At 50.2% G+C, this 27,870-nt stretch overlaps 1 protein-coding gene and 1 long non-coding RNA gene across 4 annotated transcripts; one reads left to right on the forward strand and one right to left on the reverse strand.

Annotated features, from left to right (window-relative positions):
- Nucleotides 1–1,752: 1,752 nt before the first annotated feature.
- On the reverse strand, nt 1,753–24,190 carry BTBD2 (BTB domain containing 2). 2 transcript variants are annotated; one of them, XM_055707763.1, is made up of 9 exons: nt 23,546–24,190; nt 17,164–17,283; nt 13,660–13,816; nt 9,788–9,893; nt 8,819–9,016; nt 5,724–5,916; nt 3,938–4,025; nt 2,630–2,776; nt 1,753–2,049 (listed from the first exon to the last, which is right to left on the reverse strand). In XM_055707763.1, the coding sequence occupies exons 1-9, from the start codon at nt 24,151–24,153 to the stop codon at nt 1,888–1,890; spliced, it is 1,779 nt and encodes a 592-aa protein (XP_055563738.1). In that variant the 5' UTR covers nt 24,154–24,190; the 3' UTR covers nt 1,753–1,887. The 2 variants fall into 2 exon arrangements, 1 of the variants encoding a protein (XP_055563738.1); XR_008731814.1 differs by having other exon boundaries at nt 1,910–2,049; nt 5,768–5,916.
- Nucleotides 23,676–26,097, forward strand: LOC129735888 (uncharacterized). 2 transcript variants are annotated; one of them, XR_008731816.1, is made up of 2 exons: nt 23,676–23,815; nt 25,077–26,097. It is a non-coding gene; the product is annotated as an uncharacterized LOC129735888 (long non-coding RNA). The 2 variants fall into 2 exon arrangements; XR_008731815.1 differs by having other exon boundaries at nt 23,710–23,815; nt 25,073–26,097.
- Nucleotides 26,098–27,870: the final 1,773 nt, after the last annotated feature.

A 27,870-nucleotide genomic window follows, 5' to 3' on the forward strand; every position in this document is an offset into this window, starting at 1 on the left:
ACTATTTTCTTTTTTTTTGTTGTTGTTTTTTGTTTGTTGTTTTTTTTTTTTTTTTTTTTAGTACTGGCCATTATTAAAAACGTCCTACCCTTAAAGCAGGCTTACAATATACACATCTTACAACGTCTTCCTAGAGAACGTAACACGCTATTGACATCTCTAATAGCTACTGGTTCGGCGGCGCAGTGTTCCTGGCAGTATCGCTGCTGCGTGGCTGAGGAGAGACGCGGCCGAGGGTAGAGCCTGCACGGAGGGAGCCAGAGGAGGGGGTGTCACTTCCCCACCCGGCACCGAGCCCCCCACACCAGCCAAGGACCACCAGGTTCCCACCTGGAGCAGCCCAACACGAGGGCAGCCACCACCCGGTGAGTTACAAGGGCCGCGTGTGCCCGGAGCGGAGGTTTGCCAAGGGGAGCCTCGGCATTGAGGCCAGCGAGACCCACGCAGGCTGCGGGGGCTCTGCCCACCCTGCCCAGCCCTGCTTTAATTACGGAGGGGAGCAGCTCTCAGCCTTCACCAGCGGGCAGAGGCCACAAAGCTGGTCAGGCACGAGCCTCCCAGCTCCTCCCGGCACGACTGCGTGTCCCTGCTCAGCTACAGCCATCCCCGCTTACGGGGAAAAGCCCCCGGCCCGCGCAGGCAAGAGGGGGCACCTGCAACATTACTGAGCTCAATGGCCGCTGTAAATACCGCATCTTCCTCCTGCACCTGTCCAAACAGGGGGACTGTGCAAACATCTGCAGGCAAACAGAAAATCTTTCACTTTTTCCTCAACTGTTCCGTAAATCCTTGTCCATCTGCTGCGTTATTGTTGCACCTCAAGCCTCTCTCTCCCTATCTCGCATCGGGGCAGGGGGCTCTGGAGCGGCCCAGGGGTGGGTTAGCGATGCACAGAAACCAACAAAGAGAAAATGCATTGGAACGCGCACGGAAACAGCAGCAACACAACAGGAACAAGGGGCCCAGCTGAGGCGAGCGCTCTTGCTTCAGCCGACAAACCCCGGCACTATCTGCCAAGGACTCAATTTGCACAGTAACGACTAGTAGGAGGACCCTGCTGCTGAAGGCTGCACGGGGTTATCCGAGGATCACCCAGCCTTTGAAACGCACTACGGAGTTTGAAAGAAGCACCACCAGGACCCAGCGCAGGACCAGGACCCAGCGCCTGCCCACCAGAGCCGCTGCCCCCTCCCGACTCCACAGGGCCCGTCACAGGGGAGGTCAGTTCACTGGCGCCAACCGCCCAAGGTAAAGGATTGTCACAAATTCATGAGAATAGCATGAAAACGCCGCAGTCTCTCCAGAGGCGCTCTAGTTTTGAGGTCTCCCTCAAGACCGTGTAGTGCTGAAGCAGCGGCACCTCAGGGAAAAGGCCACTTTCCGTCACTTTTTGAAGGCGGAGGGCAGGCGCCGGGCACAGGCTGGCCAAGCCCCCAGGCGCGGCAAACGGCCTCGCCTCGCCTGCTGGGCTGGAGCAGAAGAGGATGACAGGCCACACAGCCCCTGACTGTGTCTTTTTTGCGGGATTTATCTCCTCACAGCAAGTATAACCACAACCAGAGCCACTCGTTTCCATGCTTCTGACTGGTGGAAAAGCAACTACATTCATTACAGTCAAAAAACCGCATGTTGTTAGATAGGATTAATCAGTAAAGTGAAAAATGACTAGCCACAGACAACCTACAAATGATACTGGTGTACCAGTTAGTCTGGTACATGATAGCAGCAGAATCACTAGCACAAGGCAAAACATGAGCTTTGAAATGATTTTACTGAGACCTTTGGCTAGTGTGGCTCCAATTGGTGTGGTCAAACTCAGCCAGAAATTTAGTTTGGAAGGTCACGGGGAGTAGAACAGAAGAGTCCAGAGCCAGCTCCGCAGCTGCACTATGTGTAGAAGATGATCTCTGGGATTTGTCCATCCTCCACAGAAGTGCCGTTGTTATTCCCAGCCGCATAACAGAACGTAAAGCAGGTTTTGGCTCCTGTTGTTGGTGATTCATGGATTACTTTGCGCAGTCCTTTGGTTCCGTAGTGGGAATCTGGACCCTGCGACGGTCACAGAAGACAAGAACAGATCAGAACAGGGACGGCAGCCCCGCAGGACCCTGCTGCCCCGCCATGCTCTGCGAGCTTCGGCCTCACGGCCCGGCCCGAAGCAATGAGCTTTGCAGATCTCAGCAAATCCCTTTTCTTTCTGGTTCTTGCACCTCAGGTATTTTGAGCAAAGTTCTCATCTCGGTCAGAACTTAACACTACATTGAACCAGAGCTCAGCAGTTAAATATCAACTTTAAGTCACTGCAGGCAGGCTCTGGATTACACCACAGAACCGACAGCTTGACTGTCTAGACACACAAGAAAAATTAAAAAATCCCATCACTTCATCACTGATTTAGTCTGTTAATTACTGTACACTTGCAAGACAAGTTAAAAACCAACTCTGAATGCGGGCGGTGAACACTCTCATTGCACCACCAGGTGAAGGACTACAGAGCAGACCTTCGAGATTATACTACAGGTCTTGAAAAACGGAGAGCAAGAACCACGCTGCACCGAAGGACGACAGCAGCCTGCTTTCACCTATCTTGATCTGACGGTCTCCTCCACCCATGCCCCCAGGACGGTACCTTGAGAGTAGCGCATGCCGTGTAGTTGACGTTGGGTAAAATCTCAACAGGCTCCTTGAACATGACTCGAAAAGTGTTTGATGATCCGTCGCAGCTGAACCCCGTGTCGTTCTGCCCCAGGACCGTGTTACTGTCCGTGTGGATGATCTGTAAGACAGGTGTTAAAACTTGTAATCGGCACAGTGTAGCGGAACGCTGACCTGCACCAGCGCAGGCGTGTTACCCCTGAACTGGACTGAATCGGAGGGACTCGACAGTTTGAAAGAAGCACCACCAGGACGCAGCGCGGCAGCCTGCGCAGCGGGCAGGACACAGAGCCTGCAACAGCCCCATTACAACCGCCTTTTTTTTTTTTTTTTTTTTTTTTTTTTTTTAAAGCATGAATTACTTATGCCTTATAAGTAATAAGTAATATAAGCTTCATAAGCAAAATTACTTATGCCCCTCTTCAGTGCTGTGATCACACTAAGAACTGAGCTGGGGTCGCAGACAGCCCAAGAGCAGCCCGGCAGAGGACTGCAGGCTGATGTTCTGCGCTCAGATCTTCTCTTGCCTCTCTCCTCCAAGAGCTCAGGGGCACCAGGAGGAGACCCTGACCATTGAGGAAGGAGTGCTGACAGGCCGCGCTCGTCAGTCAGCTGTGCTGCGGGGGAAACAACCTTCCTGGGGAGAGCTCGAGATCCAGGTGGGGGGTTACACATGCACATCCAGAAGAAGGCATGCGAGATTTCCCCAAGTTGCCCCAGTCCTTGAATAAGACCACGATGGACTTCAGACAAGGGAGTCTCCCTCAGTCCTACTCGTCGTCTCAAACAGGACACTGACAACACGAGGCCGCACATCGGCACCGCATGGGCCCAGCACAGACACAGCAACTGCTTTCTCCTCTTCCCTGGCTGAATCGTGGCTGCTCCACTGCATCGGTGCAGCTCCGAGCAAAAGCTGGTCCGAGTACGATTGCAGCACCCAACCTGGAGCGCAGCAGCCCGCAGGGCAGGACCAGCCTGGCCTGCAAACACGCGCAGCTTCTTCTCAAACCGCGTCACAACTCTGAGATATAATTTCAAAAGCTGCAAGCGGACTTTGGGAGATACTGCAGTGACGCATGCAACGGCAGGTTGCATAAAATCGAGAGCAATAATCCCTCTTATCCCCAGGGCCCCATCTGGCCCTCACGACATCTGCCAACCACCCTATCTACGAAACTAACACAGTTCCTTCTAACTTAAGACTTCGTTGCATATTCACTAAAATGTGCAAGTTAGTCCCTACAGCACCAAATGTTTTTAATGTAGTAGAGAGACTTACCTGTATATTTACTTGGTAATCTGTTGGCCCATGTATGGATCCGTATAATCCAAACCCAACTACAAATATCCTTTTGTTTACTGAGAACCTGCAGGAACAGATCAGGAAAGTCAGTCCAATTTGCCGCTCCGTTGTTGTTTTAGTAAAAGGATGATACACAAATATCTTCACTCACTTTAATTTTATACCTATGATTTAATCAAACACACCACAGTTTTAAGTGTAACTCTTACTAATATCTGAAATTCTTCACAGAAATCGTAATTTGAAGGCTTGTACCTTTGACTGTCCTAATGGGCCAGCAATAATTTTGCTTGCTCGTGTAAAACACAAATCCCATCACTGAACTTCAGAGTCCAGGCTCAGAAAGTGTTTCAAGGTTGCGGTACAACATCAGCATCCAACGACGCCAGCCTGGCTAAGGCAGGGCAGCCTGCAGAGCATGGAACAGTGCCCACCCTCATGGCAGCAGCAGCCCTTCCAGCAAGGTAACAGCAAAGACCACTTAAAGAGTCATCAGATATTTCACTGCTGAGCACTGGAGGAGAATTGTTAATGTGCTCCTGCGTATTTGCTGGCTATAGCTGCAGTCAAGATTTACCCAAGAGCAGAAAGTAAGATTCAGCAGCTCCTGAACGCAGGAACCCCTGCCGCCTAAGGCAGCAAGGGGAAGGATATTCACCCCAGTGCCCCACTATAGTTCCATCTTCTCAGGTAGCAGAAAGCCCCAGTACCTGCCAAACTGCCAACGTCATTTCTCTTTCAAGTTGTTGCGTGTTTCAAGAACAAACATCTGTGGCAGGCTAGAAGCCACTGCTCTGCAAGCAGCATAAAATACTCAGTGTTGAAACTGCGCACAAGCCTCGCTGAAGACTGACCCTGACGGTGCCAGTGGTTGAGCTTCAAGTCAAATATAAGCTCCGAAAGGTCTCCAAACGTTAGACCTGAGAGCAGTAAGTGTTTGGAGCTAGCAGCTCTTCCAACTACCATCTCCTGCAAGGGGATAAATGGACCAGAAGATCCAGCTGACAGCTCTATCGATATGCGAGAGAACCATCGATGAAAAGGCTTAAAAATTTTAAAGCACTGTATTAATGCGAGTTCCCCCTTCCACCCAAGACACAGACGATTCGGGAAATAACCAAGGCTTTCTGATTACCTCCTGTCTTGCTCTAATCATTTGGCCACACAAGGCTTGCAAACCAGCACTTGCCATGTCACACTGCCACATCTCTGTCACCATGACTGGCCTTTGCTGTTTCTCTACAGGCTTAGGTCTAAACAAACTAGATATTAGCAGAAAAGCAGGCGCAGAAGGCATTTTATCCTAATCCCTCCCTCAAATAGGCAAGATTAAGGGGCTTCAACAAGCCACATTTATAACAGAGCAGGGAATCAACCTGATAAAGCACCGGTTAGTCGATGTACCCAGGCACAGGGGGAAGCCACGAGCTGCCTGGTGACTCCAACCGCTACGTGCCCATACGGCTGCAGAAAGCCACTTGAAAAGGAGAGAAATAATCCCCCAAGAGGCCTTGCTGGAGGGCCACGTCTGCTGCAAACCTTTGCCAACAGAAGCGAAGTGGCAGCCTGCAGCTGCACAGGCAGGTTAACGCATCAGGCGACGCTTTTGTCCAGCAAAACACCTTCGCTTGAGGGTTCACACTCGGGTTTAGAGGGTGGAAGTCAGGGCTTAGCACGTAACCTGGTGGGGTTAAGGTCTAAAGAGGGCTCAAGGCTCGGTACACACGACTCTATCGGCAGCAGAATGAGCAGAGAAGCTGACCTTATCCTGTCACTAGTCCCACTGTACCCCCAGCGGCTCTCCACCTGCTGGAAACGGCTGATGCTGCACTCCTTCCCCCGCAGGCAGCAGCGCGGTCTGTCGATGAACTCCACCCGTGGCTTGGGGTTCACTGTGAAGTGGAGGAACAGGCTCACCACTTCCCGGTCCGTGAGGATTCCCGACTGGGCAGGCCCTGCAGAGGAGGAGCACGAAAGCAGCGATGCCGTCAGCCTTCAGAAAGCAGAAGGAATCCTTTTGGGATGTAACGTGGGGAGGCAAACTGGACTCGCAGCTCGGGGGAGGGGGGGGGGGGGGGGGGCGGCGGGGGAGGGGTGCGGGTGCAAACCCACATCAGACATGGGATCTCGCTGGTGTGTCAGGACGTTCAAGCCAGGCAGACACGCACTGCCTGCCTTCCACGTGCACACCAGCCACGGCCCTGCATGGAACATCCACGACACACGCATCAAACAGCGACTAAACGCGCGGCTCTGCAGAGCCGATACGCATTTGCCAAACAGGACTGGCTTAAAAACCTCAAACATGAAGCTAATCGTTCCCCCACTCCTCCAGGAGATTGTAACACTGGTAAGAGACAGGGATTTTCATACATCTACATCAGGATTTTGTTACTGTGAAGACATCACGACAGCCCACGAAGGGCAGCGGGAGGGAATGTCACCTGGTTACCAGCCACTTAGAGTGCCCAGGAGTATTTTTCAGTCAAGACAAATGTGGTTCAGCTCACGCCCTGCTTTGATTCCCCCCTTCCCTCAGGCATTTAATCCCTGCTTTGGGTTTGTTTGGGGTTTTCTTTAATACCTTTACTGTAGAACCTAAGGAAAAATGCTAGTGATTTTAGCAAGACTTGAAACATGTTCTCATCTTTTCTCCAGTAACTAGACACTTTTTTCCAAAGTGATGCTAAACTCAAGTGTTGGAGACCACTTTGAATACTCTCAGAACCGGCTAAAAATCAGTCTTTTAGCCTAAGAGCCAAAAACTGCTCCACACCCCTGTTTGCAAGAGGCAGAAACAAGACTACTGCATACTGGAGAAACAACAGTGTTAAGTAGTCTTTAATGTGGGGAGTAATTGCCTAGCTACTACAAGTCCAAAACAACTTGTAGCTGCTATACCCAGCACCGTGTTCTGCAGACATGATGTGGTCCGAGGCTGCAACGCGTAGAGATGAAAGAACGTAAGGAAGCCCACTGTTAACAGACAAATGAGTTTATGGATACTTTGTTCAGCAAAAATTAGCTGATCATGTCTAAACTTATCCTGTGTTGCTGCAATTCAAATTGTTTCAAATTACTTGCTCTGAGGGGAGGGAGCGACACATTTGCCAGTTAAAACACCTTCATGCAAAACTCCATGTTCAATACCAGATTATACGATAAACTAGGGAAACCACTGCCTGAAAAATCCTTTTTTTTTTTTTGGCTTCTGGGAGAAGAGGAGGCGGAGGGGAGTGGTTTCCCTCTCCTCTCTCTGCTGTGATCACCACAGAAATTCAAGTCCCTCAGAAATGGAAGCAATTCCAAGGGAAGTCCCTTGTTTAAGGAACAGCTGCCCAGCACAGACCCTCAGGTTTGGGGTTTCTTCTGTTCATTTTTTAGGTTAAAGTGGATAGAGAAAACTTAAGGAGTTTCTCTCAAAGCAAGAAAACTCAGCAAAAATCCTAGTCGAACAGGCAGCTGTGGCAGACAGCAAGGGGCACTGACATTCCCTGCTCAAAGGCTTCAACCCAAATATGCCAAAATTAACACATTCCTCCCAGCGAGATACAATGATACAAGATCTGAAGGAAGCGTTGAAATAGTCTACAGCAAATGGCGAAGTTTGGCTTACGGGAGCTACTCTGGGGGCTGTAAAGCCACCCAGAAGGAGAACGCTCTCCCCCACCGCGCCAGACCGTCAGCTCAGGATCGGGATCTGCTGCAAAGCTGCCGTTGGGCAGGATGCGTGCTGAGGAACAGCGTGCCGCGCTTCCACCCAGTGCCAACACCATGGGGCGTCACCCAGTTGGGATGAACGGGTCTCTGCCTCCCTGACCAAGCCATTTCTGAAGAGGTTCACGTCCCTAGGACCACATCACAGCTGCGACAGGCAAACCAGAAAGTGGGTACCAAGTTTTAAGCACGGATCTACTTCTTAGTAATAGCAGTAGTATCTCTCTTCATCTTGCAATATGTACATTAACCGTCGATAAGCTGACGCCATCTCTGCCTTGGGAAGCAATGTGCAAAGGAAGTGGTGTCAGTGACCCTTTTTGCTTCTTTGTACACAGAACTGCAGCCTACACCAAGTTTCAGTTTTGGAAACGGCTCCACAGTGTCTTTGAGCATGAAAACTATTTAAGCCAATTGCCAATTTTCAGTCCCTTGGAGAATCACCAGAGTATGAAGTCAAAGACAAGAGGCAACGAAAACAAAACAAAAAAAATCTTTAGTCAAAACTGTTAAATGATTTAGACACTTTTTTTAGATCAAGATCTTAACTTAAACTTGAAAACTGCTTTGAGACACAGACTAAACACCACCAACCCTTCAGCTCACAGAACATTTTGAAAGTTCTGTTATGGGGCTCTGCTCTGACTGGCATCAGCAAGACAGGGCCACCACCACCACTGGGTCACAGGCAGCAGCAAAGAGAGGATGGGGAGAAACATCCTCATGTCTCTTTGGGAGCAGGCTACAATCAACACCGATTATTTGCATTATTTCCATTAGCTTGTGTAATTCAAATGCTTGGAATGGTCAGAAAGGAAAGCATGCGGAACCCCTGTTTGGATCTCTGGTCTCAGCTGAATGAGCAAGTAACCATCTAAACAGACTATGAGTACAAACAGTCAGCTATGATCCCACTTGCTCCTACCTGGTGGAGCACCGCAGCCTTTAAAATAAGAGTGCATGATCATGGACGAACACAGCATTTACACAGCAGATTTTGTCGATCAGTGGGAACGGGGAATAATCTCAACTTTAAATTACTACAGGATATACACAGAAAATCCATTTTCATGTACTTGATCCTCTGTAGTTCAGAGAAAACAAAGACCAGGGTTGCCAGAAATGCCTTTGTTCAGTTACCTGCTGCAAACTCCTCAATAGTCATCAATGGGAAGCGGATAAGAGAAAGCGCTTTGCCCAGTACTTTCCGCTTGTTCTCTGGAATCACCTGAAGTTGCTGCCGTTGACACTCAGCCTCCGACCAGCGAACCACTGCATTAAACAAACGAACCTCCCGGATCCCCAGGGTATCCCTCTCCAGCACTGCAACCAGGGTGTCTGCAAGGCAGGACAGACAGTGACAACTTTAGGCACCAACCCAAATCACCTGATTTTCCCTCACCAGAAGTACCCCGTTAAGCAGAAGAGAAGCAACGGAAAAAACCAGCATCTCCCCTAAGTGCTGCCTGCAGCCTCTGAGGAAGATGTATCTGCATATTCCACAAGCAAGGAACTCACTGGAGCCCATTTAATCAGCACGTTAATGGAAGTGCAGCAGAATGAACTTACTTGATGTCAAATTTGGATGAAGCAAGCAGCACAAAAGCCAGAAGGTTACCCGTGCCTTACCTCAACAGTCCATCTCATTAGAAGAAGGTTAAAATCTGAATTTTGATGTTTATTAACTGTGCCCAGCAAGTTTGGAAACTGCATACGATAATTAAAATAGCCAGTTCTTCCTTCCAAAAACACAACACCTTTTTAACTCTAAAACTTGACAAAGACTCGGGGAACAATGCCAACCCCACAAAAGAAGGCAAGTTACACCCACCCAAAACCTGCCAACATCAACAGAGGAAACGGGCTTTGAATCATGCCCAGAAAACCCAAGCTGCACCAAAGTAAGCAGATTCCAGGATATTTTTGCAGGCGAGCATGCTCTTTTGCAAATGCCTTGTCTCTAGCCACTTGGTGCTGGAGACTATTCGTTCAGCCGATTGCTCTAGAACAGCAAAACCACGAAAGAGAAGTGCCAAGCATTAACCTGTAATAACTTTCGAGGCTAGGTTGTTATGAAAGCACGTAGAGGGAGGAGGGAAAAAAGCTTACCCAGATCAATGTCTGTAAACCCCTCCGCATTGATGGCATCTGATGTGTTCTTGTCTATGTTCTCTAGGCAAAGGCTGGCCAGCTGAGGCTCATCAAAAAGTCTCGCCTAGTAATGAAGAAGCAGTCGTTAACACAAAAGGTATTTTAAAGTTTAGACTAAGTAAGTATCCCCCCTTCTTTCCCAGAGCCTATCTTCATTAGCAATACTATGCCTGACTGCCTTGTGAATTCACTGGGCTGCAGCAGTCTTTCACAAGCAGTTAAGCATGACAAGGCAAACACTAGAAAAATCTGCATTTGGCAGCAGTTCTGTTTGAGCTGTGCATGTCTTCAGGCACGTCTTTGTTTTAACATCACATCAGCTAAGGCAGCTATAGCCTTTCTAGTGCCATACCGACCACATCAGCTGAGCACGGGTAATTTGTACTACATCATTTTTATATTCAGAAGAAAGCTTTGCCCAATGATTCCAGGCCTGTTTGCTCCGGGAATATGCGGAGACAGCTTATTCTGTAAGAACACAGCCACCTTGATCTCACATATTCACAAAAACGCCTTAGCAGGCACACTACTTGCATCCCAGGGAGATGGGCAGAACCCCGCGGGGTCTGCGGCCTGCTTAGTGCATTTGCACGTTTTGCACAGAACCAGCTACTCGAATATAGTTACCTTAAAGAATTCCCCCCCCCCCCCCCCCCAATAGGTTACTACTCCAAACCAAGCCTGCACACAGCTTGGAGGTGCTCACAAACTCTCTGCCCAACTGAAGTGCAGTCTCATAACAATTTCACTACCACTTCAGAGCCTCCTGGACCGCCAAGACACGGTACCAGCCCTGTGCCCAGCATATGCAGCAATGAGGTGGGAACACACAAAAGTCACTAAGACGACCCCTCTCTGCTGCTTTTTTTAATATATGTATAGAATATATATATAATAAAACCTATGCAGGGTTTACTGCTTAGGAAGGAACTGCCTTAACAGCACACCTAAGCGCAAGAGCACAGTGGGACTTGAACTCACTGTCACAGGTAAGGTTTAAAAATTGTGGTTTGGGCTGGGAATTCAGAACTCACGGAGGCTATCAAGCATCTTCTGCTTCACCCCTTGCTCACGGGCTGTAGAGCTCAGCAAGGCCAACCTTCAACTGAGACCTCAAGCACAGAGAGCTGAAACGACTCTCCATTTTCTCAGGGACCAGGGAAGCTTCAGCAGTCATCACCTGCTCCTGGAGCTGGAGGACTGCCAGTGCTTTACGCTCTTGGCATCCAAGAGCTGAGACTGACTCAGACTTTACTACTGTTAGTGGCTCTCTTTTTTAACACGTGAAGGATTTACGTTATGCTCGCAGAGTTCTCCCCCACGGCAGCTTTAGGCAAGCTATTATTTCCTTGTTGATCAAAGTGACATTTGCATGCACGTCTGGCATGAAAGAGGATCACAGTTCCCTACGAGGCACAATCAATTAGGAGAGCTATTTGCCACTGGTATTTCTGCCAGAGATTAGCAGTTGCTTGCAACTGCTGTCGATGACACAGTTGCTGGACCAGCAGGATTCAGCAACGATACACGCAAAGGAGGTTTGGGCCTCTGCAATCTTAGGTCCACAATCTTAAGCCTGTCAGGAAATGTTTTGTACAAGATGCAACTCAGGTCTATAAATGACTGCACAAATTGTCGATCTGTTGCAGTAAAAGCAGAAAACAGGCCAGTTTTCACACCAAAGGACCAGAACCAAGAGCATTTTGAGGCGAAAGCCATTAAATGAGGTGCCTCGTGCAGCCAGTCATTGAGACATTTCTCAAACAACGTCAGCCTTAAACATTTCAGAGACTTGATATACTGCAATAGTGAACATAAACCAGATACGAATCACCACTGATCATTAATCATAATGGCTAAGCCACAAACAAAAGGAACCAGGAAAGCCTGTCTCCATCTGGCATTTCAGCTGCCCCAGTGCAGCTGACAGAGTGCCAGGCAGTATCTTGGTTTTGATATCTGAAAAATTAAGACACCCTCCTCTTTTTGCCAAAGAAGAATCTTTGTGACTTGCAAGGAAATCACCACGAACCTAAATGTTACCTTGCCAAAGCTGCAAAGTCAGGTTGCAGAAACTTAGCATGCTGCAAAAACCCCTGCAATAAAGGATACCACCAAAAAGCTGACACCTCTAATCCTCACGAGGTGACAGCTAGCGTACAATGCCTCTTCAAATGTGCAGCCTACGGGACAGATCTCTTCTCAGCTGTTGGAGAACAGCTCCTGATCTTTCAGATTGCAGGCTGCTGAACCCAAAGAACGGGAGACCTGCAGCCAAAGGGTTACAATTGTCCCACCACGCATCAGATGGGAGTGCAGATCTGGCTACCAGCACCCAAGCAAGGATCTAAGTCCTGAAACTTCCCCAGGGAAGTGCGGTGTGGTTCCCCTCACATCCCAGAGGTTGCCTCACCCGTTTATGGCATGTGGAAAAGGGCCAAGTTAAAAAGGGGGTGTGTAAAGAGGGACGTGGTATTCTGCAGCAAAAGCTGCAGGGAAGAGTGTCTACAGCAGCAATGTAACGTGGAACTACTTATGAGAACTTGATCCAAATATTTAAACTCAAGTAAAATCACAGCAAACAAGCAAACAGCTCAGCAGCGACTGCTGCAGGCCAACACTACTTCGATTTCTGTGAAAACTGCCGGTGTAGACACTGCCACTGATGCGGTAACTAAGGTCAGAGCCTGAAAGATGCTTTTACCCCTAACAAGGAGGAAAAAAGCCAGCAGACAGACACGTTGGGCAAGACACGACAAACCCTCAGAGCCAGACCACCGTAGTGCGCTGGTTCTCAAGTCAGGGCAGCTGTGAAAACCCCTCTGCAAGGTCTGTTTAACATCAGAAATCAGAGCAGCTCTCCTGAACTGGCTCCAAAGCCAGTCAAAAGTATGCCCATCCCCTAACAAAAAGAAATTCGCACACACAACACCTGTTTGTTTCTTATTCCTACAGAACCAGAACAGGGTTACCCTGGCAATGCACCATGGAAGTCACCAACGTGTCATCAGCTGTCAGCAAAGAGGGTGGCAGAGAGCAAAGATGGGGCTAGGAAATGGGAAGGGTAGCGATGCTAATTTAATCAACCTGCATGCAAAGCCTGATCTTCACCAAAATAAGCAGAAGTTGTAACTGCCTTCTAGTTTGCTGCTTAGAAGAGTCAAATGGAAAACAGAGCAGTCCCGCCCTCAGATGGGACCGGGCAGAGGGGCACAAGGATGCGCAACCGGCCTCGCAAAGAGTCAAGAAACACAGCTGTACTACAACTCCCGGTCTGCGTGCCTCCAGTATGGCAGGAGGGTGAGCTGGGACAGGCTGCGGAAGAGATCACTTTGTTCTTCTCCTAGGAAAATGAACCAAAGCACTGACAAAAAAGTTGCATTTTGCCTTTTGCTCCCGCTTCAGGGAAACTATTGCAAAAAAGCCCTTCAAAGAATGTCTGACCAGCTAGATGCAGCAAGCTTTGCACAGAGAAAGCTTATTACGCCAGTTCTGAATCTGAACACGTGAAAATCCTCTCATTTCGCTTTTCTTCTTGGCAGATGAAATTTTTACACCCTGTTAATTTCTTCCCAAGCTCACACTCTGGAAGTAATCACCTGCCACACCAAAACAGAACCCCAATCTGTAAAAAGCAACAACATCTGCTGTATTTTACTGTTATTTTTAAGAACATGCTCATCAGCACTAGACTCCTGTAAGGAAGAATTTAAGATGACACAGAACTGCTCCACTTTGGATGATCAACTCCATGGCACTCAGAAAACTTCTGTTCTCCTATTGTGATGGACCACGCTCAAGGAACTTAATACAAACGACTGCAAACTCACCTGTGTTAACAGCATGAATGCGTTGTCTGCTCGGAGGTTTTTTTTAAGAAACTCCACACAATGAGCTTCAAGGGCTGGAACTGCATATTTTTTAGCTGTGTAAAGTGTTGTCATAACAGTCTCTGGTCCAATCTGAACTTCGTCTGAATAAAGGAATCTGAAAACATGCAAACAGACATTGTTCTGGTGAAGCCAGGAAGATAGCCGGGTAAAAACCCCTGCAATTCGTAAAAAGATCTTTGTGCTTCTGCCCATCATCCTGGCCCCACTCCCTACACCTGAGAGATGGAAGGGGTTTCACATCCTTTCCATTGACTACGGTTTACCAAGGAGAAGCTCTTTTTGTAAAAAAACAAACCAGCTAACCAACCACACTCTTTACACTGTAACTTTTAATGAATGAAATAGCTGGGATATCTGCTGAAGCACCTTGAGCTGCCTACATCCCACCACCGGTGAGCTGTTTAGCCTGCCACTTTCACTAGGCTAGAACAGTCTCTGGACAAGTGTACCCCTCAAAATTAATGATCTTGGCTGTTCAATTAGATGAAACAAGGACAAAAATTCAATCGTGCCTGCTTACTTAATTCAAAAGTGATCAGAAGCACTTAAACATACACATCCACTGGAGCGGAGGTATTTTATCCATAACCCACTTTCTCCTCGTCTCTTTATTTACTGAACTGTTTCATTTCCTTACACAGATGTTAAAGTGCAGCACACAATATAACTTCAGCATTAAGCAACAGTAAATTGCAAGGAAAAACAGGGACTGCCACGCTGCTAGCAAAGCATCAGCCTTCACCGTTAGGGCAGAACAAGGAAGTACATTCATACCGCGGGGAAAAACAAAGGTCTTCATAGGAAGGCTGACGGAGCCTCCTCATACTCAAGCGTGCCGATTAAAGGCAACAGGAACTGACAGGCTGAGTTCAGTAAAACCAGTTACACATTTGATGTTAGTCCTAATCCCATGCAGAATTTTTGCGTACTGTTTTTCCTTTAACCGCTCAAGCATTTGCCTAATCAGGATATGAAAGGCACGAAGCACAGAGGCATAACATTAAGTGTGTTAACTGTGCTTGGCATTTCTAGTCCATGGGATATTTTGGAAACTCCAGCAATTTCTTCTCCTGCGTTTCTCTGAAGGGGGCACAGCAACGTGTTGCACGGCTGCTGTTCCTGGAGGCTTCGTGCAGCAGCAGGGCTTGTCTAGGGGGATGCCAGGCAGCGTCCCTGTCTGGAGGGACTTGCAGCAGAGCAGCAGCGGAGCTCCTGGTCCTCTAGCTAGAGAGGGCCAGGATCCAATTCAGGGAAGCATAAACAGGGAGATTCAGAGGAAGGGAAGCGCTCTCACTGCTGTTGAAAGCAGGCTTTTGTGCTGCTCTAGAGCATCTGTTAATAACAGCATCAAGCCACAGGCTCATGAATGTATTTTGCACACATCCCTTCAGCAGTCCTATTTTCACTAAGTAACCCTTTTTATTACAAGATTAAAGGAACACAGTTGCTCTAGAAACAACTAGCTCTATTTACTGCAATGACTATGTTAGTATTTATTTTTATGACACTCCAAACAGTGTGCGCTAAGAGGCACAACGAGACAGGCCCAAACTGTGAAAAAGTGTAGTATCCATTTAAAAGAAGATGTAGATTATAACCCACGACAATCAAAAATCATCTTTCGGTTACCATGAAAATAACAACTAAAAAAAAAGAAGGATCTCTTAAGCAATTACAGCAGACCCATCAAAGGCCACCGGCCCACAAACAGAATCACAGTCTAGGGTCCAGAAGGGACCTTCTGCTGAACATTCAGGATGGGCACTTTGTCCCTTGATAAGCTCCTGATCCTACAGCATTAGGTCATGGCTTGGACCACGTCCAGAGACATATGTAAGGATCAGCTGCCATTTCAGATCAGCGTTTGGAGAGACTGGGTTTACTCTAGGAAGGTTCACACCTTGGTAAGCTTCCTGCTGGAACGCAGCACCCAAACTTCCTTCGGCACACTTCAGCTCTGAGCATTTCAAAAGCAACAGTTTGATTCTGGATTTAAGCATCCTTAGACATCTTAATGTCACTGGACCATGTGCACAGCTACTGTAGTATAACTGCAAGCTTTGAAGGCACTGTGATAATCCACACACAATTTTTCATACACAAAATCTAAACATTTCTGTTGAAATCCACTTAAACTCATCACTTCAGCCTTTTCACATGACAGTTCTCTTCCAAGATCATATTGTTTATACAAACACTGAAATCTCAGCACTGGCAGGGAAACAAGATGACTTTGCCTCTAATTCACTTGATATTTTAGCCTCATTAAGTTTTAAAGATAGATACTAACTCTGCACTCCAGAGAGGAGATCTACCCAGCTGATAGAGTCATATGCCAATTAGAGGGATTCCCCATGTGCTGGTGTCTGGTTTAAAATGAGCCAAAGGGGACAGGGCTAGGGGCTCCCTATTATTTCTGGCCTTTTATTCTAGTGAAGATCAATTTTTGAATTTTCTAAGATAGCACAGTCATGACCGAAGCACTTTTTGAAGGTAAAGTAAAAAGTGTGCCAAAGCTATATATAGTCATTGTTCCCAATAGGAAGCAAGCAGGGAACATGTCAAGAGCACAGGACTGGAAACCCTGGAAGTAGGTTACAGAAATCCTATAGAAACGGGACAAAGACTTTACAGCATACATTCAGGATTTCTGCTGGATGTTATACAGCACCAGCCGAGCTTAAACAAATCGGTGAATAGGATGTTACAGCCCCTTCCTCCTCCTTCCCCCAGCACGCACTTACAACGCATGCTGTAAATGGAACTTCAAAACCAGCTCTCCGAAAGAGGAATAAAACACGCACAAGGGGAGATACCACACAGAATGACTGGCAGCGATTTCATACCCTTGCTTACCTGTTATAACTTGCTCGTTCGCCCATAACCTGAATAAGCTCCAACTATTTGTAATCTACAGAGCTTTCAGAGGATTTAGTTTTCCCCACTTCTCTCCGACAGCGTTTGGATCAACTCAAACCAATTCCTGAACGAGAATTTGTGAGACAACGTCTGAACAGGCGAGTATCAACTTAACTACAAGGGCCAGCATGTGCACTTACTCCAACTGCCAACCAGCACACCTCCCTGTTGCAGCATTTGCATGGTGCAACTATACATATTTATGAAATTATAAATCATCTGGTTTAGTTTTGCCCACACTGCAGATCAGCAGCAGGAGGGCACACTCATTTACCTATTGCTAAACCAAAACACGGAGCGAGTCCGGCATTTCTGGGCAGTAGCTACACTAGACTTTTACCCAGGAAAAGAGGGATTTAACACCAGCATTTAAACGCCTTTGAACAGATCAACAAAGAAACATTCTATTTAGAAACTTAACGATGTCCACTCTACAAAATAGTTCACCGCTTTCACTAAAAATATCCTTCTCTACAATAAATCTGTTCATTCCGGGTATACTGTACGTTAGAAGCAGCTTACTTCAGCAGAGCTAGGAAGGCAGCAGGCTCCACATCAGGCAGCTCGATCTCCGTAGAAGTTGTGGCCATTCCACCATTAAACATCGCATCGAAGACTGCACTGCCCACAGCCAGCACAAACCTAACATTAAAAAAAAAAAAAAAGAAAAGAAAAAACAAAAGACTCTTATGTTAAATCATGTTCACTTTCCAAAAAAAAATCCCAGGCTAGTTGCTACTCCCCAAGGCCACCCCCAGGGAAAGCAAATCAATCCTAGTGTTAAAGCAAAAATGTTTTGCAACAGAAGGGAGTGTCAGGCTTTCTGCTCGTTTACTGCAAAACACCAAAGTTGCAAGCAACTTCATTTTGAGCCCTGTCCCAGTACACAACATCCTAATGGTTCCCCAAAGACAAGATTTTGTGCATCATGGAACAGAACACAAAGGGCTGTTCTGCAAAGTCCTTGTGAAACCTTCGGACCCTGCACGAGGTTGAGAAGCTAGGAAACAACGAAGTGAAGGAATCCCAAGTTCTTCTAGCGAACAGAGCCCAAGTCTTGGTGCAATTTCCCCCAGCCACATACTGAAAACACTCACAGAAAGCTTGTCACCACCCACCCTCTCCCTTCTCCCCAGACGCCAGGCAGACATCCTGGGCCACAGCAGAGCAAGGTCTCAGAACACGCCGACTGCGCTGGCAGCATCGACGGGAGCTGCCGACGCCAGCAGCACCCAGCATGGGAGCTGCCTTCCCCGGCCACGCTGCATCTCCTTCCCTGCAAAACCTGCTTCGGGCTCAGCCTAGAAGGCAGAGCAAACCTCACTCAAAGCCAACCAGCACCATTAGGTGCACACAGACCCTTTTCACACTGCTATGAGTTTACAGGGTAATTAACAGCAACAGGCATGTTAATTGGCCCTAAAGAAACAGGAAAGAAGAATTCCAACAAACCAGGTTTGAGAATAAATATAATATTCCAGCGCTCCCATGTAAACAAGATGATTTCCCTCACTGCTAAACACCAACTCCTGTTTTAGGAGGAGGCACAGACCTGGACTGCTGAGAAGACTGTGTGTATTTAAGCTGCCGTGCCTGCCTTGGGACTTTGGAAATGCATTTTTGAGAACTTTCATTGTTTGAAAATGCAGAGACAAGGTTTTTCCCCTTGTTCCCGGTGTCTGCAATCAATCAGCTCCCTGAAGTTAAACACAGCACGGGCCACAAAGGTCACAGCCCTGCAGTGTGGGGAAGCAGGCACCAGGCTGCAGAAGCAATTACTGCCACCACTTCTCCAACCGACTATTAAAAGGAAGAAGCTGGAAAATTCAAGCGTTCTCACTGCAGCAGAGTTTGATGCACGCTTCAACAGAGAAGCATCAAGAACCACGGGCAGAAAACCGTACAGGGCAGAAGTCACAAGTCAAGAAACCTGCAGTGCTTGGACCAAGGAAAGCCCATCACTAAAGGGGAATTTCAGATTTTGCTGCAGTAGGAAATGACACAGAAGCCTTTTTCTTTTCAACAATTTTTTTCATTTTATCACTTTTCACACCCTTCCCATCCAGAGGGGGCCTTCCACGGACACAATGGAGCAAAGCACCGTGGACGTGCCAGGCTTGTTTGCTGTGACGGACTGTTTGGCTGACAAGACGGGTTGTATTGTTTCTGATCAGTTAAGAGAGCTGGGGACAAACCACAGTGGTTACAAAAAAAGTACACACATGCATATTCCTACCAAACAGTTCTAAAGAAAAATGTCAAGAACAGATGAAAAAAAAAAAACAAAACCTTGTTCACAATACTAGAATTGCAAGATGAAACAAAAATCCTTGTTCCTACAAAAGCAGTGATGGTCACAAGACATTCACGGGCATTTTTGCTACTAAAAATTAACATTTTATTTATTTATTATTAATTGCACTCTAAAATTTTCCTTCTCGCAGCCAGCACAGTATACATCCTCAATGAGCAGACAGCTTTCAGAAGCCATTTGAAAAGGGCATTCATTTTAAAAAACTCTCACATTTTTGCTTCCATTTCACTCAGGGCCAAGTCAGCCTGATTTTTTTAAACTGCTGAGCCCTAAAGGGATCCCTGTGGGTGCCAGAGAGATACACTGGACTCCAAATTTTAAGTTCCCTTAAAACATTAAGGGAACACAATTAACATAAGAAAATCCCTCTGTCTTCATGGTGTCTTCTTACTTTTGCTAAAACGAGCACTTAAAGCTATTATAAAGATACTCCAGGAAAAGCAGGGATGTGCAACGTCTCTCCTACACAGTCCGACAGTTTTCCCCAAGCGCACACGTCTGCAGAAGGATGAGATGGGGTTTGTCTGAGATGGGAGAAACATTAAGCCAAGCTGGCAGAGTAACAGGGTTTACTTTTGTTCTCCCCTCCCGTTTTCCAAAGCAGCGTAACAGCCAGTGCACAGCCAGCCTCCCCCCTATCCCCAAGGAGCGCTGCCCGATGCAAACACGCAACTCCCAAAAGGGAAACACAGGTGCCCTAAGCTCAGCATAGTCACCCACAGAGGAAGAATTCAAACAGAGGATTATTTTTAAACAACGGCACGGTGGCCAAACCAAAGCGGACTACTGGAAAGATGCAGAGAAATGATCAGAAGCAGAGCAAAAGAACTAAGAAAGCAACGCTTGCTTCCCTCTGCAAGAATCAAGGTAAACTGACTTACAGCAGCAAGAGTCACAGGAACTTCCCTGAGGTTCATAATCTCACTTGTCTTCACGAGGTTCCAGAGTCGATTCCGAAGGCTTTTGAAGGCCTGCAAGAAGACTTCGTTCCGCTACTTACAGCTTCCTACCCACCAGTTTTCACTGCTTTCTTGTTCCCTTGGCATTGCCACCTGTCACCTAGTTTAATCTGTATACCCAACAGTCCTGCTCCCTTCCTAGGCACTACAGTAATACCAATAATAAAATAAACCAGTCAAGAACCATGACTATCTCACCACTGCATACTACCTTCCTCCTCCATCTGCTCCACTGTGAAGTCCTCCAAGTATCTATTCCAGAAGAGCAGGCGCAGGAACAAAGCAACGTGTGCTGTGCTGGACCTCAGTGAAACCACAGGTGACAAGAAGTTAACGATGATGATCATTTGCTGGCTGCATCCTTCCAGTGCAAGGACTAGAGACACCAGGTGAAACAAGCAGGAGGCAGGTTCAGAAACCTCCAGGAGAAGCCCTTCAGATGCAACTCCAGGAGCTGAGCAGTGAAACACCTTGGCGCATGACACTGCAGGTACTGCAAGTTAATACCCATCCAAAAACAGACAGGATGAGCTCAGAAGAGAGACGCCTGGAAACAGCAGCCAAAAATCTTCTCAAGACTGTCCCCAAGCTGCAGATCTCCAAGGCTGGAGTATACACAGGGGTGCATCGCCACACGCTTGCCCTGTTCCCTCTCAGGCCATGTTTTCCGGCCAATTAACAAGCTTAATTATTGCACCCATGCAGCTCCTGGCTCACGAGGCTTAGACGTTTCTAATCTCATTGACGTGCTCGATGAAGCAGATCTGGAAAAAAGAGACCAAAAAACCCCCTTGTCCCTCTTACTGCTGGGCCAACGTTGTGTTTTGATTACAACACGCTGACCTTGACCACATGAGCATCGTGAAGCTTCAAGGCAGCCTGCTCAGTTTGGCCTTGACATCAAAAAAAACTTAAGGCTGTTCCATCTTCTTCATGGCTGATTCAGCAGCAAGAGGGAATGAGCTCAAGGCTCACCAATGGAGCTTGCTCCAGGGTAGGCAAGCAACTTCCACAGGGTCTGGAGTCTCCTGAAGGTGGAGAAAATCTAATCTTCTCAGGGCTGCAGATGCTTCGCAGGACAGATGCTTGGATAAATGAACCTTCAGTCAAACCCAGCACAGCTGCTTACGCCACTTCTCTACAAACAGGGCTTTTCACACAAAATGAATGTTCACTTTTAGTTGCGATGTGAGAAACCTATTGTCTGCTTCTACAGCTTTATACAAACTGAACTTGCTGCTCTTCAAAACGCACCTGAACCTGCAGCTCTATCACACTCAGAAACTTCCCCCCTGCACCACCACCACGATGCATGGACATCACCACCTGCGATCGTTTGCCCATTTAACTACCTCAGCCTACAGACGTGCCACCTCTGTTCTGCTCCCTCCTGGAGCAGCCTGACCAGGGAGAGCCATACTATCATCTCCAGCTCCCGCAGAACCACGGCTCTCAGATTATTTGTGCAAATCATTACTTTTTTGCCCAAGCTGGCAATTTCTAATGCACCGTGCAGCCGTATCAAAGATGACACGTAAGACATCGCAGACCACTCCTCAAGGCACCGCTAGCTGCCATCCAAGAACGCTATTCAGGATATGCCCCTACTGAAGCCAGGCTTTATACCTGACCCGTTCTGAAAATGAACACAATAAAATCAGACCACAAAAATAGTGAACATTTACCGGTAATTATTTCAGACACCTAGCATCAAAGTACAAACATCTGCCCTTGGTCGCTGGAGCAATACAAGGCCTCTCAAATTAAATTCACGGTTGTTTTGTGACTCGATTCCAGTACAAAATATCTTCTGCTGTCAGGCTGCTGTGGAAGAACTGAGCACAGAAGGGGTCTGGGTGGTTTTATTTTAAGCTCTCTGTTTCTGAAATAACCACGGTACTTCATGAATCATCAGGATATCCCAACTGTAATATACAGGCAAGTTTTACTAAAATCTATATAATCCGTAAGCAGGATGTCATGGCACGACACACTATATTCTATCTTCACCACCAGATGGATTTCAGAGCAATTAAGCAGCATTTCACTTTGGGGCTATTTTATTTTAAAAAAGCTTCATTTATTTTCCATTTATTTCTGGGCTGAACATTGCCCCTCTGCACCTAGCAAGCCTAGTTCTCAGGACAGTAGCAAGCTTACTCAAATAGTAATTGAGCTTCAAATTATAGAAGAGCAGAACTGACACCCTCTAAAACACTAAGCCCAGACTAGAACAAGCGTGTTTTGTTCAGAAAGCGAGAGAAAAAGGGAAATCTGAAAGGGAAACATCCAGGAGCACGAGCCCTTAGGAGAAAAGTGATAGTGTGTAATAGTTTGGAGCGAGGCCCCCTTTGCCAAGCACCGCTTCCAAGCACCCCAACAAGCCTTTCCCAACGCCCGGTTAAGGCAGGTCCCATCTTCAAGTCAAGGGTCTTGTGTCTGCTGTTGGAAGCGCCGAGCAGCTCGAGGAGATGCTCCCAGAGCGGCGGGGTGCGAGTGGCAGACGTGCAGGCACCCCAAGAAGCAGCCACATGTCAGCTAGCCACAGCGGTACCGCATCATCCAGGTGGAGGAGGCAATTCCTCGCGTCTCAGTGAGCAGCTCCGAGCTGCAAACTCTTACATGGCAGCTCGGCCTCCAACGTTCACCTCATGCCCAGGTGTCATTCCCAATCCCCAAGAGCCATGGGGTTTGTTTATAGTAGCGCATTATCCCCCCCCCCCCGAAATACAGGGCTTCAGAAAAGATTCAGCAAAGGGGATCTTAAAACACTGTGGCAGAAATGTGGTTTCTCACATCATTGCTCTTTGCTTCCCATCCCCAACGCTCGCACCGAGCCGTGTTTCTGTCAGCAGGCCTGGATACTCCTCCTCTTGCTACCCACAAAACCAAGGATTGTTTCCAAACCAGATCCAGGGATCTGGGGTTTTTCCCGGCTGCGCTTGCCACAGTCGCACCTACTCTCCAGGGAAAACGCTCCCAGCAGAACGCTGGACCCGGTCACCAGAGGAAGGAACACGAGGAGGGTGCGAGGGCTGGAGGGGGGGTACCCCGAGGGCTGGGGAGGAGAGAACCGGCCTCGATGGCGGCGGTACGGGGGTGGGGGAACCGGCCCCGAAGGCTGGGGTATTGGGGTGGGGGGGAACCGGCCCCGAAGGCTGGGGCATAGGGGTGGGGGGGAACCGGCCCCGAAGGCTGGGGCATAGGGGTGGGGGGTGGGGGGGAACCGGCCCCGAAGGCTCTGGGGTGTATGTGTGTGAAACCAGACCCGAAGGCTGGGGGGGGTCGCGGCGACAGCGCGGGGTCACCCCCCAGAGGCTGAAGAGCAAAGGGGGGGACCCTATCCCCGGTGCTGCCCGCCCCCCACCCCCGGGACGAGCCCAGCCGGGGCCGGCGCAACCCCCCGAGCTCGGGCGGCGGCGAATCCGCGGGGTGCGGATACCCGGCCCCCCTTTATCCTTTCACGGGCGGGGGGGGGGGGGCACAAACCCCAAACCCACCCTTCCCCCGCCCCCCCGCGGGTGCAGCCGAGCCCCCGCCGCCCCACAGCGGACCCCCGAGCACCTCCCAGGGCCCTCGGGCCTACGCAGGCCGCCGCCGGGCCCCCCGCGCCCCCCGGCCCGCGGCCCACCTGTGCGCCGGGATGCGCTGCGAGCCGCGGCCCTTCCCCACCAGGAAGTGCACGTCGCTGAGCACCTCGTTGTTGAAGAGGAAGGCGAACCGCTCCTGCACCGTCGGCTTCGTCGCCTGCCAGTTATAGACCGGCTCCCGCTGCAGCGCCCCGCCGGGGCCGCCCGCCCCCCCGGCGGCCCCCGCCGCCCCCGCCGCCGCCGCCGCCGCCGGGCCCCCCGCGCCGCCGCCGCCGCCGGCCGCCGGGTTGGCGGCACCGCACTGGTTGTAGGTGAGGCCGGGGGGCGAGGCGGGGGCGCCGTTGGTGCAGGCGGCGGCGGCGGCACCGTTGCCCGCCGGCGGCGGCGGCGGCGGCTGCGGGCAGGAGGAGGAGAGGCCCCCGGGGCCCCCGCCGCTCCCACCGGCCGCCATCTTGTGCGGCGGAGGCGCAGGAGCGGGCGGCGCGGGGCGGCGCTGCAGCAGCACCAGCACCAGGAGCGGCGGGCGGGACACGGCGGCGGGCGGGAGGGGGGCGGCGATGGCGATGGCGGCGGGGCGGGCGGCGCCGCGGCGGCTGCCGGTGCCGGCGGTGCCGGTGCTGATGCAGAGGGCCGGGCAGCAGCGGCGCATGGGGCACGGCGGCGCCGCCGGCCGGGCCAGGGGGGAGCGGCGGCGGCGGGGCGGGGAGAGGGCGGGGGGTGGCGGGCGGGGCCGCGCCGGGCCGGGAAGCACCGGGGTGCGGGGGCAGCGGGGCCGTCCCCGAGGGGCAGTTTGGGGGACGAGGGGACCATCCCCGAGGGGCAGTTTGGGGGGATGAAGGGGCCGTCCCCGAGGGGCAGTTTGGGGGGATGAAGGGGCCGTCCCCGAGGGGCAGTTTGGGGGATGAAGGGGCCGTCCCCGAGGGGCAGTTTGGGGGGATGAAGGGGCCGTCCCCGAGGGGCAGTTTGGGGGGATGAAGGGGCCGTCCCCGAGGGGCAGTTTGGGGGGATGAAGGGGCCGTCCCCGAGGGGCAGTTTGGGGGGATGAAGGGGCCGTCCCCGAGGGGCAGTTTGGGGGGATGAAGGGGCCGTCCCCGAGGGGCAGTTTGGGGGGATGAAGGGGCCGTCCCCGAGGGGCAGTTTGGGGGGATGAAGGGGCCATCCCCGAGGGGCAGTTTGGGGGGTGAGGGGCCATTCCCTTGAGGAGCAACAGAGGTGGGATGAGGGGACCAGTCTCTGAGGGGCAGTTTTGGTGGGTGATCCCTGAGGGGCAGTTTGGGGGATGAAGGAGCCGTCCCATGAGGGGGGTCGTTCTGGGGAGGATGGGGTGGGGGGCCAGAGGGCAGTTTGTGGATGGATGAGGAATGCCGGGGCAATTCATAGCAGGGAGGTTGGGGCTTATGGGGCTGAAGGGGGTCGGTGCTGGGGGGTGAGGAGCTAGGGAGGTTTGGGCCGTAGATGGGGGCAGTTGGGTGGGTGGAGGTGAAGGGGGGAGGCAGGGAGAGGGGGGAGATGTGGAAGGAGCAAGGATCGCTCCCTTCTGGCTCTCGCAAACCAGCCTTTCCTCTAAGGCAGAGACCCAAGCCTCCACCATCCCCAGGACCCCTTGCTCTGTGCCAACAATTCCTCAAAACAATTAGCTCGGAGTTACGGGCCGCCGCTGCTGACACCGGGTCTGGAGAACCACATTACGAGGAGCACCAAGGCCTTGCCCTGCACATACCAGGGAGCTGAAGCTCTCCTCAGGGACAGGCTGATCCACAGTGGCCTGATCCTTCACCTGGTCATGCCCCGCTGTCACCAAGATCCTGTGAGATCTGCTTGGCAGAAAGGCATGCGGGCCGCTGGGTCCCCACCGATGGCCATCTCCTTGCCAGCCTGCATGAGGCAGAAAATGGCGTGGAGGGCAGGAGCAGTCTGAAAAGCAGAAGATTAATTAAGAGGCTGTGCCACTGCCTTGCTGTGATCTCAGTAACTGAACCGTTAAAGTGATTTATTCTTCCCAGGGTAATTGCATTCCCCCTTTCTGCGTTACCCGCTCCCTGATCTGTGTTCAGCTCTTGGAGGTGCACAGACATGCATCTGGGAGCAAATGTGTGGTCCTTCATTTGACGTGTTCAGCGGGGAGATGTCCTGCCTGCCCCTTCTGTTTTCTGTGCCTTTGTGTTACATTTTCTGTAATGCTCGAAGACATGCTATTGATTCAAAGCTTCCAGACCCTTGTACAGCTCAGGGATCTCACCGATTAACCACGGTGGCCAGATGCCGATGTGGCACATCACAGCGGTGTTCTTACACCACTAATTTTGATCAAGAGCTTTCGACCTGGTTTTGTCTCGTGTTATCAAATACCTGTTTCTGCTGCCTTACATGCTGGCAGGTTTCTGCTGCATTTTTTAAAGCTGTGTTACGCTTCGCGTGGACGAGTTTGGGAAACTCCCGTAGCCACAGCTCTGTGGCATTCAGAGCTGGCCATCCTAATAGTCCCTCCTGGCATCTGGTCTGTGCATGCAGGAATGAGCAGAAGCCTTTAGAGGAACAGTTCTTTTTCCTGTGAAACCTTTCTCATGTTAATAATAACCGAGCATTAAATACAGACTTATTCTTCTTTTTTGAAAACACGACATCTTTTTGTCTTTCACGCCATTAGCACAGCACACACTCACACCCCCTTGCTGGACGAGCTGCTTCCGTGCGTTTCAGTGTCACATTTTTTTTACTGAAAAACGTGATATTTGGCTGCCAGCCCACTCCCTGCTCAGTCCTGTTCGGCTTTCAGATGCTTCCTTCGGGCCATAAACATTAGAGGGAGCTAAAGACCGCTGCGTGCGCCCAGCTGGACGGTTGGACACTTCTGGTTTCTGGCAGGGGTGGCCTGAGCCTTGTCCCCAGGCAGGTGGGCGCTGGCAGCTCAGTCCCTCAGCTCCAGAGTGCTACATCCAGCCCAGCCCGCGCCCTGGGGATGGATGGAGGTGGTGGAGGCTGAAGCCTCTCAGCTGTAGCATTCCCCGCTCCCAAACTCCAGCAGATCCATGGCTGGGCAGCCTCAAGAACCGAGAATTGGTGTGCCTGCCAGGGAGGACGTGTGCTTCTCCATCACGCGGGGAGGGGGTTTGGTGCCCCTCAGAGTGCTACAGCACCGGTGACCCCTCTCCAGCCAGTCTCCCCAGCACCACCACCCTTCTCCGGGCCTTACCACGCCGGCGTGGCTCACTAGACAGATCCTATTTATTCGGCACGTGGTGAACTAAACAAGGATGATTTGTATTGTGGCAGTAGCCAGAGGCTCAGGTCAGCACCAATGTGAAGAAACACGGCTACGGAAACAAGGAGGAATAATACGGATAGCATAGAAATCTGCATGGGACACTGTCACCTCAGCGCCATGGGATGGGGCAAGGTGTTTGCTGCAGCCTCCCTGGCCTGACACAGCAGTGATGTATCAGACAAAAGAGATACAGTTAAGGAATAGTGCCATCTGGGATAATTTAACATCCCAAAATAAATCTGAGAACAAATGCTCCTAAAAATGGCATGGCGCCATTATTGCTGGATCTGATAGCCAACAGAATTCTTCAGAAATTAGGCACTCAGCAAAAGGCAGCACTATTTTAGGTGGAGTCATCACAAAATGATAAAAAGCCTAACCACAGCGATAACTCTGGGTGGGGGAATCGCTGTGATTCCGTTGGTGTGAGGTGAGGGCAGACCAAATATAGATCTGGAAGTAAAGGGTCTCGGTTGCACAAGGGCAAGCTGCAAGCAGCTGGAATGAGATCGGTGGGACCGGAGTGCTCAGGGTTTGATGGCAGAGGACACCTGGCCTATCTTTACCTCGCAGAGGCAAAAAAATACATTTGGAATGTGTATTCCAACAAAAAGCTAGGAATGCAGAGACAGCACTTACCTAGCTGAGAAGCTCATCTCAAGGGAGTTATGTTAAGATGCATCAAAGCTCCGAGGAGGACTGCGTGGCAAAGACAGAGACATCTTGGGTGTTAGCCAGAGGAGGGCTGAAGTGGGACTTGCTGAACCCCGTGCTTTAGCAACAAGCCTTTATTTAAACCTTCAGCCAGGTGAAAAGATGCATCACGAGGCCCCTGACCCACTCCAGCTGCGGGGAGCAGCGCAGTCTCTGAGGGGCATCACTGGAAATTCTCTCCTGGGCTTTGGGAAAACCTGATGCCACTCCATTCCCACTGACCGACCGCAGCTTCAGAGGCCTGCCCAATTCCACCTGGAGCTGAAATCCTGTGGGAAAGCTGAACCTGCACCCCATGGCTCTCCAGAAGTCACACTTCACCATTCGAGCCCACAAACACAAGACTGACCAAGGCCTTTTCTAGCTGGTGGAGGAGATGGCCGTGCC

Source organism: Falco cherrug, chromosome 4 (genome assembly GCF_023634085.1).
Source record: "Falco cherrug isolate bFalChe1 chromosome 4, bFalChe1.pri, whole genome shotgun sequence".
NCBI lineage: Eukaryota > Metazoa > Chordata > Aves > Falconiformes > Falconidae > Falco > Falco cherrug.

Coding starts and splice junctions, on each gene's coding strand:
- BTBD2 (XM_055707763.1), bottom strand. CDS start 24,153: ATGCGCCGCTGCTGCCCGGCCCTCTGCATCAGCACCGGCACCGCCGGC. Junction 13,817..17,163: donor GCCTTCCTAGCTCTGCTGAA/GTAAGCTGCTTC, acceptor GCATGTTTTCAG/ATTCCTTTATTCAGACGAAG. Junction 9,894..13,659: donor CATTCATGCTGTTAACACAG/GTGAGTTTGCAG, acceptor CTTCATTACTAG/GCGAGACTTTTTGATGAGCC.